The sequence below is a fragment of the Rana temporaria genome, chromosome 8, assembly GCF_905171775.1.
Source record: "Rana temporaria chromosome 8, aRanTem1.1, whole genome shotgun sequence".
Classification (NCBI taxonomy): domain Eukaryota; kingdom Metazoa; phylum Chordata; class Amphibia; order Anura; family Ranidae; genus Rana; species Rana temporaria.
This window is the reverse complement of record NC_053496.1, coordinates 186,003,759-186,016,905: the sequence shown is the minus strand read 5'-3', so window position 1 is coordinate 186,016,905 and position 13,147 is coordinate 186,003,759. Positions and strand designations below refer to the sequence as shown.

General features: G+C 49.4%; 1 protein-coding gene and 1 long non-coding RNA gene across 2 annotated transcripts; both read left to right on the top strand.

The window, feature by feature from the left end:
• Positions 1 to 5,853: 5,853 nt before the first annotated feature.
• Positions 5,854 to 6,612, top strand: LOC120909702. Its single transcript, XR_005741360.1, has 3 exons — positions 5,854 to 5,894; positions 6,271 to 6,492; positions 6,573 to 6,612. It is a non-coding gene; the product is annotated as an uncharacterized LOC120909702 (long non-coding RNA).
• A 1,420-nt stretch (positions 6,613 to 8,032) lies between these two features.
• On the top strand, positions 8,033 to 8,608 carry LOC120910628 (gastrula zinc finger protein XlCGF49.1-like). Its single transcript, XM_040322382.1, has one exon. It carries the CDS (start codon positions 8,033 to 8,035, stop codon positions 8,606 to 8,608), a length of 576 nt encoding a protein of 191 aa, XP_040178316.1.
• The last annotated feature ends 4,539 nt before the right edge of the window (positions 8,609 to 13,147 follow it).

The window sequence follows — 13,147 nt, the reverse complement described above, 5'->3', positions numbered from 1 at the left end:
AGGGGGTGTCACTGCTGGTTGGGTCCCTCTAGGAGAGAGAAGGAGGGGGTGTCACTGCTGGTTTGGTCCCTCTAGGAGAGAGAAGGAGGGGGTGTCACTGCTGGTTGGGTTCCTCTAGGAGAGAGAAGGAGGAGGTGTCACTGCTGGTTGGGTCCCTCTAGGAGAGAGAAGGAGGGGGTGTCACTGCTGGTTGGGTCCCTCTAGGAGAGAGAAGGAGGGGGTGTCACTGCTGGTTGGGTCCCTCTAGGAGAGAGGAGGAGGGGGTGTCACTGCTGATTGGGTCCCTCTAGGAGAGAGAAGGAGGGGGTGTCACTGCTGGTTGGGTCCCTCTAGGAGAGAGAAGGAGGGGGTGTCACTGCTGGGTGGGTCCCTCTAGGAGAGAGAAGGAGGGGGTGTCACTGCTGGTTGGGTCCCTCTAGGAGAGAGAAGGAGGGGGTGTCACTGCTGGTTGGGTCCCTCTAGGAGAGAGAAGGAGGGGGTGTCACTGCTGGTTGGGTCCCTCTAGGAGAGAGAAGGAGGGGGTGTCACTGACGGTTGGGTCCCTCTAGGAGAGAGAAGGAGGGGGTGTCACTGCTGGTTGGGTCCCTCTAGGAGAGAGAAGGAGGGGGTGTCACTGCTGGTTTGGTCCCTCTAGGAGAGAGAAGGAGGGGGTGTCACTGCTGGTTTGGTCCCTCTAGCCGTGTAGTCTGATTTTTGGCAGAAGCTTCGAAAGCAGACATCCTGGTGTGGGAGGAGCTATATATTGCTTGTGAATGAAGAGAAGGGGAGATCAGACTACATGACAGGCCTAAAAGGGGAGTATAGCCACAAAAAAACCCAGGGTGGGCATATTCCTAAGTTTAGCCCCAGCAACTATTCTTTTTGTCTTCACCCTCCCCTTTCTTCTACATGACAGGCCTAACAATTTTAGTACAATAGTTTTCAGTCTGCACAGGTAGCTTTGGAGAGCGCCACCTGCTGGCTAAAAATTGAAAATACGACGTTTCATATTTACCTGATATAAATGCAAACATGTTAATACTTTTTTTTTGTATGAAAATAAATAAAGATGAAATATTTCCAATTATAAACTCCTGATAGTCTTTGTAAGTTGATTGATAAAAGTCTTCCTTTCAGATTTATATGATGATGAAATGTCCTTTTCCTTTAACTGAACTAACTAGCACTGAACAGAAGGGGAGCACAGAGGAAGATACCATAATCACATTAATAAACAAGTTGTAGTGGACCAAAACTGCCATTAGATGTCAGCATACCACAGAAAATGGATATTCTTATGCAGTTCAATACAAGACAATAAAAAAATAAATAAAGTGGAAGTGGGGCAGAACCAAAGCCTTGCAGCTAGGTTGGGCTGGTTGACGGGCCAGAAAGACTCAGACTGTCTTTGCACACAGGCTGAGTCAGGGCTGAGCCAGAAGCTGAGCTAGTAGTTGGACCTGTGCTCCACAGAGGACATTTGTGTCTCACTCAGCCACTGGGGTTCTCCGCCATTTTAAAGACCCTCCGCCATCGTGCAAAGTCCAGGATTTCCCGCATAAAGGTCCCGGTCTTAAGTGGTTAAGGGGCGTGTCCTATGCCTACATACGTTTGGTAGTAGGTGTCCCTCATTCCCATCTCAAAATGTTTGGGCGGTATGGTGTCCTGCAGCATTCGAGACTCTTGGCAACAATGACAAAGGGTGTTCTGTTCACACTACGAGATGTTTCTCGGGGGCTGTAGTTCCTCTGAGCTCCACAAGATGGCGATCTCACTTCTACCTGGACAGGAAGTCTCTATGGAAGACAGGAAGTGAAGTCAGGACACACAGGTCAAGTCAAGTGATGTCAGGTATAAATAAGAAGTTCCTGGTGAGAGGTGAGTCGGGAGGAAGTAGTAGAGGAGACATTGCTGAAAGTGGCAGTAGATGAGGTAAAATGATCTTATCTTCTAGTCTGGGCAGCCTTCAGAAATTGTGGGGCCCCTTACACAGCTTAGGACCTGGGCCCCCCCGAGCCTGACCACCAATATTCCCCAGGGCCGTCCCACCGAATCTGCCCACTAGCCATCCCACCAAGTCCTTCAGTGCCTTAGCCCCCCTCACGCCTGTACGCTCTCAGCCCCCACTCACGCCTGTACGCTCTGAGCCCCCCCACTCACCACTGTACACTCTAAGCCCCCCCACTCATGCCTGTTGGCTGTGAGCCCCCCCCCCCCACTCACGCCTGTAGGCTATGAGCCCCCCCCCCCCACTCACGCCTGTAGGTTTTGAGCCCCCCCCACTCACGCCTGTAGGTTCTGAGCCCCCCCACTCACGCCTGTAGGTTCTGAGCCCCCCCCACTCACGCCTGTAGGCTCTGAGCCCCCCCCTCCACTCACGCCTGTAGGCTCTGAGCCCCCCCTCCACTCACGCCTGTAGGCTCTGAGCCCCCCTCCACTCACGCCTGTAGACTCTGAGCCCCCCTCCACTCACGCCTGTAGGTTCTGAGCCCCCCCCCACTCACGCCTGTATGCTCTGAACCCCCCCCCCCCACTCACACCTGTATGCTCTGAGCTCCCCCACTCACGTCTGTACGCTCTAAACCCCCCCACTCACGCCTGTACGCTCTGAGCCCCCCCACTCATGCCTGTAGGCTCTGAGCCCCCCCACTCATGCCTGTAGGCTCTGAGCCCCCCCACAAATGCCTGTAGGCTCTGAGCCCCCCCACTCATGCCTGTAGGCTCTGAGCCCCCCACTCATGCCTGTAGGCCCTGAGCCCCCCCACTCACGCCTGTAGGCCCTGAGCCCCCCCACTCACGCCTGAGGGCTCTGAGCCCCCCCCCACTCACGCCTGTAGGCTCTGAGCCCCCCCATTCACGCCTGTAGGCTCTGAGCCCCCCCACTCACGCCTGTAGGCTCTGAGCCCCCCCACTCACGCCTGTAGGCTCTGAGCCCCCCCACTCACGCCTGTAGGCTCTGAGCCCCCCCACAAATGCCTGTAGGCTCTGAGCCCCCCCACTCACGCCTGTAGGCTCTGAGCCCCCCCACTCACGCCTGTAGGCTCTGAGCCCCCCCACTCACGCCTGTAGGCTCTGAGCCCCCCCCCCCCCGCCTGTATGATCTGAACCCCCCCCCCCCCCTTTTAGTCTGATGTATAGACCTCTACATGAGCACATTTTCACTGGAAGCAGCCTGACTTCAATCCCTCGTACATCCCCACCCTAATATTGTCCAACCAGTACTGTGCAGATCATTTTCTGGTACCAATTATTGTTCTACAGGAAACCGGTATAGATCACATGACCAATGAGGATGGAGGGGGACTGGAGTCACATGACTGAGAAGATACTAAACCTCACCCTGAAGATCATCTACCTGCTGATCGGAGAGGTGAGGAGGATTCTGGGAGGTCACATGACATCACTCTTATCTCTATTAATAAAACACAGACCTGACCGGAGAGGTGAGGAGGATTCTGGGAGTCTAACATGATATTCCTATTGGTTCCTCAATACAGAGATTTCCTCTTGTGAAGTCTGGTGATCACATGACCATCACAGTGCCTCCATGTGACTCCCTAAAACCCGAGAGACACAACATGGAGAAGATTCTAGAAGTCACCAAGAAGATGATGGAGCTGCTGACAGGAGAGGTGAGGAGGATTCTGGGACATTATCCAGTAACAGACAAGGGGTGTGTCTGGATGGTGACTGTATCATTGTGTGTGTCAGGTTCCTATAAGGTGTCAGGATGTCACTGTCTATTTCTCCATGGAGGAGTGGGAGTATTTAGAAGGACACAAGGATCTCTACAAGGACGTCATGATGGACAATCAGCCGCCCCTCACATCACCGGGTAAGAGGAGACTTTATTGTAAAGGAGAGAGCAGTACGGAGGCTCCACCTAGATCCCCCATCATCTGATAAACACATGTAGGTAGGTACTGGGGGACTGGATATGTTAGAATTAGTGGGTTTTTAATGGGTAAATTTAGTTGCCACTCTCGTGTAAAAAGATATTCTGCTCACTGTATTCAGTGAAGCTGCGATCTGCTAGTCAGGTCTGCTCAGTTTGTTCAGCTGCTGCCAGTCTGGTCTATAGGTTCCTTTGTATCCAGTGAACTCGAGAAGTTGGACGATAGGTGTGGATCAATAGGTGTGGATCTATCTAGTCGTGTATCATAGGAAGGCTTCGCTTGGAAGTTGGATGGAGGCTACCAGCTGTCCTTGGGCCTTGTGAGTACCGACGCTTGAGAGATCTTGGGGACCTTGTGCTTTTGCTACCCCTCTGGTACTATTTAAAGGAGACAGCGGCTGGTGTCCTTAACCACTTTCTTACCGGGCACTTAAACCCCCCCCCCCCCCCTCCTGCCCAGACCAATGTTCAGCTTTCAGTGCTGTCACTTTTTGAATGACAATTGTGCGGTCATACAACGCTGTTCCCAAAATACATTTTTATCATTTTTTCCCCACAAACAGAGCTTTCTTTTGGTGGTATTTGATCACCTCTGTGGTTTTTATTAAAAAAATAACAAAAGACCAAATGTAAAAAAATAATAATTACAAAACCGTTTTATATTTTGTTATAAAATTTTGCAAACGGGTAATTTTTCTCCTTCATTGATGTACGCTGATGAGGCTGCACTGATGGGCACTGATAAGGCGGTACTGGTGGTGAGACTGATGGGCAGCACTGCTAGGTGGCACTGACTGGCACCACTGGTGGGCATTGATAGGTGGCACTCGTGGGCATTGATATCAGCAGGTGCTGATAGTGTGAGATAGGGGAGGACGTCTATTGACGGCCTCCCGGCATTTGAGGTCTGCGCTGTAGCCGCCATTTGGCTGTAGCGCAGACCCCTAGTGGTTAAAGTGAAGGTCCCACTAAATTATTATTTTTTTAAAAGCCAGCAGCTACAAATACTGCAGCTGCTGACTTTTAATATAAAGGACACTTACCTGTCCAGGGTGCCGGTGATGTCGGCAGCCGAGGCCGACCTGTCGTTCAAGGATCGGCTGCTGCCGCCACCATACTCGGTAAGGGAATCGGGAAGTGAAGCATTGCGACTTCACATCCCGGTTACCTACTACACATGTCTTCACTGGTCCCTGCTGTGTTCTGGGAGCTGTGTGTCTCCTAGAAGACAGCAGGGGGGTACAGAGTAGGTGCCGGAAGTGGCGTAGATCACAGAGGTGATCTATGCCAGGAAGTGGGAGCAAATACCTGTATTAGACAGGTATCTGCTCCCCCATCACCCCCTGAAAGGTGCCAATGTGACACCGGAGAGAGGGAGGGTTCCAAATAGTGGAAGTTCCATTTTTGGGTGGAACTCCACTTTAAGAGCGTTGTCCTCCTAATCTACTGAAAAGGACTCTAGTCTTGTGGCTCTAACTGCTACTTCTGTCTGTTTCAAGCCCGGACTTCAATATAGCTTGTCGTGAAGAATACCTAAGTCGATGGTAGTACATAGCTCTTGTTTCTGGGGTATCCCACCCCTACCCTCCACCCTATCTAAGTTCTCCAAAAAAATAAAAACCACAAAGCAACATCCCCTAGACTGCTTATTGAAGAAACATGTGAATGAACCTGTGTGCCTGGCTGTGGGGAAGACTTGGAACCATAATCCTGTGGCTCCTATGGGAATAGTGCTAAACACATAGAAACAACGTATTCAGTCAGTGTGTCCTCTGTATTCCCAGCTAACAGTGGGGCCCAAACTGTAGGGTGGTGCACATTATTGTAAAGGAGAGAGCAGTACGGAGGGTCCACCTAGATTCCCCATCATCTGATAAACACATAGAAACAATGTATTCAGTCAGTGTGTGTGTTTCCTACAGATGGATCCAGTAATGGGAACCCACCAGAGAGATGTCCCCGTCCTCTGTATTCCCGGGATTCCACACAGGAAGGTCACACCATCCCCCACCATCATCAGGTAGATGAGGAACAATTATTGGTAGTTATGATTTATACACAAGTGTATTTGTTACAATGAACGATTTAATATATATTCAGAGTGGAAACCTCGGGAATGATAATATTGTTGTAAAAGAAGAGTATAAAGAGGAGGATGAGGAGTATGGAGTGATGGAGGAGTTTTCAGAAGGACACAAGGATATGATGGAACCACCTAATACCAGGAACCCACCAGAGAGATGTCCCCGTCCTCTGTATTCCCGGGATTCCACACAGGAAGGTCACACCATCCCCCACCATCATCAGGTAGATGAGGAACAATCACTGATAGTATCATTAGGATCTGTACATTATCTGCATTGTTACCATTGATGTCATTTTTATTCTATATTCAGAGTGGAGACCTGAGAGATTCTAAAGTTGAGGTTGAAGAAGAGTTTATAAAGGTGGATGATGAGTATGGAATTATGAAGGCGTTTTCTGAAGGACACAATGATCTCTATAAGGATATCACGATGGAGCCACCTAATAATAGAAACTCGCCAGAGAGATCTCCTCATAGTCTGCATTCCCAGGATTCCACACAGGACGATCACAACTACTCTCAAGATGTTCAGGTATAAAATAAACCATCATTGGTAGTTCTGATTTATACCCAAGCTTGTTTGTTTCAATAATTGTTTTATTATATATTCAGAGTGGAAACCTCGGGGATGATAATATTGATGTTAAAGAAGAGTATAAAGAGGAGGATGAGGAGTATGGAGTGATGGAGGGGTTTTCAGAAGGACACAAGGATATGATGGAGCCACCTAATACCAGGAACCCACCAGAGAGATGTCCCCGTCCTCTGTATTCCCAGGATTCGACACAGGAAGGTCACACCATCCCCCACCATCATCAGGTAGGTGGAGTTGAGGGTCGGGAACATAAAGTGATTGAACACTCTGACATGTGGAGATGATGTGTGGACTCTACAAGATGATATTTTCTATGTGATCTCACATCATAAATACTTCTATGTTACAGATGTTATTTTCTGCCATTCTGTTGGTTTCGGATGAAGGTATTATAAAAGTTGGAAGTGACGTAGAAGGGATGTATTTAAGGGATGATCAGCAATATACGGAGGAGGATGGAATGACGAGGACATTCAAAGAGGAGGACACTCCTACAGAGATCAGCACAGGTGAGCTGTAATAGGTTGGTCCCTCTTCTATGAGCAGACGTAGAGCGAAGTGTTAAACTAAAACTATATTAACAGTCTTGTTGGGATGAAAAGTAGGGAGAAACACTTATCTTTCCAGGAGGAAAATCCTGCTCAAAGCTCCTTCCAGTGCTGCATATCACCAGAAGCCTAGACTTTGTTCTATGGTAAAGGGTCTGCAGGTCTGAACTTTTCCCCTCTTGTCTGTAAGGCCCCGTACACACGACCGAACATGTCTGCTGAAACTGGTCCGCGGACCAGTTTCAGCAGACATGGTCGGTCATGTGTACGGCCGACCGGACAGGTTTCCAGCGGACATTTGTCCAGCCGACCGTTTTGCAGCGGACAAATGTTTCTTAGCATGCTAAGAAACATGTCCGCTGGAAGCCTGTCCGTCGGACATGTTCGGTCGTCTGTACAGACCCACCGAACATGTCCGATCGGCCGCCATCCCTTGCATGCGTCGAAGTGATTCATTGACCTTCCAGGGCCGCGCACGTCATCGGCGCGGCCACGTCACCGCGTATCGTGTACGCGCGGATTTCTGTCTGATGGTGTGTACAACCATCAGGCTGAAAACGGTCCGGCGGACCGTTTTCAGCGGACAGTCCATCCGTCTGTACGAGGCCTCAGAGATCACATGACCCAGTTCCTAGGCTCTGTGTAAAGAACATGGACCTCCCAGTCCCCATTGGTTCCTGCTCTTCTGACAAGGCTGTGTAAAAGTAGAAGTGATCTGGGAGGAGGACCAAAGGTTCTTTGATGGGGGGAAGAGTGCCAGCTGGTTGGGATCTCCGCAGAGAACATCTCCTCACTCATATCTACCTGATCCAGATGGAATCTAAGTGAACTAACCCTCTCAGATCTATTGATGATGTTTTTCTATTTTTCCAGGACACGCCATGGAGAAACCCTCAAAGGATTGTCTCACTTTATCTCCAGGCTGTAAAATGGAAGATGAGGACATCACAGGAGATTGTGGAGGAGAAAAGACAATGAGCTCCACTATGGATGGAGGACTTCACAGTGTGGATAGACCATGGATTCCCTCCGACTCTGAGCAACCTCGTACTGACTGGAATGATTGTGGAATTCGGGGGGATGAGAATTTTTCCTGTCCTAAATGTGGGGAAAGGTTTTACTCTGAATTAAGTATTTCTATACATCAGAGATCTCACAAAAGGGAGAAGCCGTATTCTAAGTGGGGGAAATGTTTTGCAAAAAATTCCGATGTTTACGTCCAACCTAGAACTCACTCTGGGAAGAAGATGTACACCTGCTCTGAGTGCGGGAAATGTTATCTACGGAAAGTAGAACTTGACAGACATCAAACTTCTCACACAGGAGAGAGGCCGTATTCCTGTCCTGAGTGCGGGAAGGCTTTTCCCCTGAAATCATCACTTCGCAGACATGTGAAATCCCACACAGGTGTGAGGCCGTATACCTGTTCTGAGTGTGGGAAATGTTTCCCAGAGAGGTCCCGTCTTTGCAGACATCGTAAAACTCACACAGGGCAGAAGCAATAATTCTTCATTCTGTGCGGGAAATGTTCCACTGAAATCAGAACTTGCCGCACATCAAAGATTTCATATGGGGAGAGTCCATATTCCCATCCCAGGTGTGGGCAGTGTTCTCTGCTGAAATCTACACTTGTCAGACATCATCAATCTCACACGGGTGAGAAGCCGTATTCCTGAGTGCGGGAAATATTTTTCATAGAAGGCCAATCTTTCCAGACATCGGAGATTGCACGCGGGGGAGAAGCCGTATTCCTGTCCTGAGGGCCGGAAATGTTTTTCATAGAAGTCTTGTCTTTACTGACATCAAAGGACTCACACAGGCAGAAGACCAATTCCTTTTTGTTTTTTTTAAACAAACACAAAAAAAAACACAACTTTTTTCATTTCACCACCCAAAACAGATCCTGTGAGGACACATAAGTATCAACGTTAAATCACCAATAATAAACCTAACAATACATTCTGAAATAAAGATTTGATAGTATAATAAGGCAGCTGTGAATGTAATTCTTTGGTCTCATTACATGTCATGTGTGTCCTCCCGTATGTCATACTTTCTCTTTGCGCTCCCGGCCCTACCAGGGTCACCGAGCAGAACAGGGTACCACCCTCCCCTAACCAGCAGGGAGCGGTGCGCAGTGTTTTCCTACAGTAACTAGACATGGGTGCCGTCAATAAATTTACTTTGTTTTGTTCCGTATTTGCCGTTATCTCGTATTTCGTGTCCGAAATTCTATTTGGATACGTACGAAATACGAATTTTCGTTCGATTCGTTAACTTTTCGGAAAAATTACTAATGTTTTGTTATGAATTTAAAAAGCAAACCCAGGAAGTCAGCGGGCATCGAGTCCGCAGGCCCCACGGTTGGGCTCACGGAGCGCGTGTCCACAATGCTGCTTCTTAAAGCGGAGGTTCACACAAAAAGTCTGAGACAGGTATTTGCACCACTTCCGGGTTCGGATCCCCACAGGGAATCCAGCCTGGCACGTCATCGCCCCCCGCTGTCTTCTGGGAAACACTGTTCCCAGGAGAGAGCGGGGACCAGTGACGGCGCGCCGCGATCCTCGCGCATGCGCAGTAGGGAATCGGGCAGTGACTCCGCAAGGCTTCACTTCCTGATTCCCTCACCGAGGATGGCAGCGGAAGTAGCCGAGGACCGAGCGATTGATCAGCCTCGGCTGCTAAAATCATGGGCGCGCTGGACAGGTAAGTGTCCATTTTTTAAAAGTCAGCAGCTGCCGTATTTGTAGCTGCTGGGTTTTATAAAAAAAAATTGGCCGAACCTCCGCTTTAAAGGGGACGCACATATACGTCCTTCTGCCTGCTCGTGCCATGCTGTCGACGTATATTGTCGTGCGCTGGTCGGCAAGCAGTTAATTACACATTGTATTTATGAAATGTACCTGCCTACTCACAAACTGACCTGTTTTTAAGAAAAATATAGTAGGCAAGTATTTACTGTAAAAATAAATTCCATTTATTCTGGTTTTATAACAAATTAAAGAGGAAGGCAACGCTGGAGAAACTGCTGCAATTTGCGAAACCTTTGGACCCCAGGGCAGACATCAAGTATTTGCATCGCCTCTCACCACTGCGCCTGCGCAGTACAGGGGGGGGGGGTCGCTCTATTTTTGTTTATAGCTGAAAAAATAAAACCCGTAGATCAAATACCACCAAAAGAAAGCTCTATTTGTGGAAAAAAAAAAGGATGTCAGTCACGTTGGAAACAACCGCGCAATTGTCAGTTAATGCGACGCAGTGCCGATTTGCAAAAAGTGCTCTGGTCTTTTTGACCAGCGAAATGGTCCGGGGCTGAAGTGGTTACGTTGCAGCAGCCGACAACGGAGAGCAGCAACCTAATCCAGCTTGTTTTTTCTTGACATTTTTTAAGAAGTGGGTCTATTATTTAGCTTAACATATTGATATAGGTTAGGGTGAATTACTATGCCTAGATATTTGAACCTATCCACTATTTAGATCTGTTCTGCTGTCCGAGGCAGGGGCCCCGATTAGTAAGTCTAATGTCTTGTACACATGATCGGTTTTCCGGGCGGTAAAAAGTCCGCCGGGAAACCCGAGGGGAAAATCGAGAACCTGCTCGGTAGCTTTTTCCCCCTACACACGGCCGAGTTTCCAGGCAGGAAAACTGCCATGAGAGATTTGGTTGGGAAACCCCGGCCGTGTGTATGCTCCACCGCAGGCATCCAGCAGGACACCACATCTGCATGTGTAGGTTTGCTGTCTCCTATGACAACAGTCTTAGAACAGTTTCCAACGCTAATCTTAACAATCTCCGTTACTTCCTCTACAATCACTTCTTGTAGATCTTCACTCAATTGAGCTCCCAGTCTCTCTCACTAGGCTTGCTGACCCACTGCCACTGGATCCCTTGAGCTCTTCCAGTCTTCACACTTATAGCTAGATTCAGAAAGAGTTAGGCCGGCGTATCAGTAGATATATACGCCGACCTAACTCAGAATCTGCGCCGACCTAAGTTTAAGTGTATTCTCAAACAGAGATACACTTAAACCTATCTAAGATACGACGGCTTGCGCCGTCCTATCTTAGGGTGCAATATTTAGGCTGGCCGCTAGGTGGCGCTTCCATTGCGGTCGGCGTAGAATATGTAAATCACTAGATGCGCCTATTCACGAACATACGCCCGGCCGACGCAGTACAGATACGCTGTTTACGTAACGCTTTATCAGGCCTAAAGTTATTCCATCAAATAGTTGGAATAGTAATGTTAAAGTATGGCCGCCCTTCCCGCTTCGAAATTCGAAAATTTTACGTCGTTTGCGTAAGTCGTCCGTGAATAGGGATTTACGTCATTTACGTCCACGTCGAAATCAATAGGACCGTGCGGCGTACTTTGCCGCAATGCACACTGGGATATGTAGGCGGACGGCGCATGCGCCGTTCCAAAAAAACGTCAATCACGTCAGGTCAAAGCATATTATCTTAAAACACGCCCCCTCAGCCTATTTCAAATTAGGCGCGCTTGCGCCCGCCGCATTTACGCTACGCCACCGTAAGTTAGGAGGCAAGTACTTTGAGAATACAGTACTTGCCTCTGACTTAAGGCGGCGTAGCGTAAATACGATACGCTACGCCGCCTTAAAGTTGCGGCAAACGACCTGAATCTAGCTATTAGTATCTTCCTCAAGCGTCACCCCCCAGCTTCCCTGCTGGGTCCCTAGCTTGGCACTCCAGATACTTTTCAAGCGTCACCCTACTGGCCTGCTCGGTCCCTGTCTTGACACACAAGGCTGCTCTGCAAGCGTCTCCTTCACTGGCTGGATCCCTAGCTTGGCACTCCAGATACTTCTCAAGTGTCACCCCACTGGCCTGCTCGATCCCTGGCTTGACACACAAGCCTGCTCTGCAAGGGTCACCTCTAGGGTATCCACGTGTCTCGGATTGCCCGGGACAGTCCCGCATTTTGCATGTCTGTCCCGGGCACCTTCATTCCCGGACAATACAGTGTCCCGGAATGAAACTGACACAACCACCCCCCCCCCCCCCGGGCCAATCTGATGCCCCCAATAAAGTCCGCCACATCACCGCTTTACTCACTGACAGTACTTGTCCTGGCCGGGAATGCCCGGAGGAGCACAATCCCCGCCCCCTGCTTGTGATTGGAGAAATCATAAATCCCGCCTCTTGTGTCCAATCACTGTGCTGTGATTCGTTACAGCACAAGCTGAGTTTTGGGAAGGGGGGATGTCCCTGGATTGTAGTTTGGAAATGTGGTCACCCTAGTCACCTCCGCTGGTTGGGTCCCTGACTTAATACCCACTGAAGTTTCCCGATTCTTCACAATCCCCGGTTGGTGAGAACACTGCTCCGGTACTTGCTTCAGCTACTCACTGTGGTCCCTGGTAATAAGGTGGTTAGTTGCTTAGTGGCAACAGCTTTCCCTCTACCTCCGACCATGACAGGTTCTCCGGCCGGCAGAACAGTCACTTCTGGTTGGACTGCAAGCCGCAGTCTCAACCCTGCGCTGCTCTCTTGCTTCTGGATTGGCCCTCAGACAGCCTAGCAGCCAGATGTCCCCGGGATAGGCCCAAACTCTGGCCTAGCAGCCCAGACAGCTCAACACATGTCCACCCAGACAGCCGTCCAGGTGGCACAGAACAGTGATCACCTGACTCCACCCAAATATATAGGTTCTCCTAGCAGGCCAAGGGGCCCAAGAAAACCCCTGCCCATTGGTTGAGACACACCATATACAGCTAATCTGTCCTAGCATCGCTCTCGTCTTATCTAATGTCACCAGGTACCCGGCCACCCTGCAAAAGAAGAGAGAAGTGCAGCAATCCCAGACTTTCGGGTGAAATCAATTGATTCCTAAGAATTGGCAGAGGCAACTATACCTGACAGGTTAGGAACCCTTCGAACTGGTCGAAAAATTATCGACCAATTTTAATTCTGTTCAGGACGCTTACCCCGACTTGTTCATTCCCCGACTTAGTTGGGGTAGGCGGTACTCTTTGGCGGTGGTGGTGGGTCAGCCATGCCCTGTGACCGTTGACCTCTGGGAA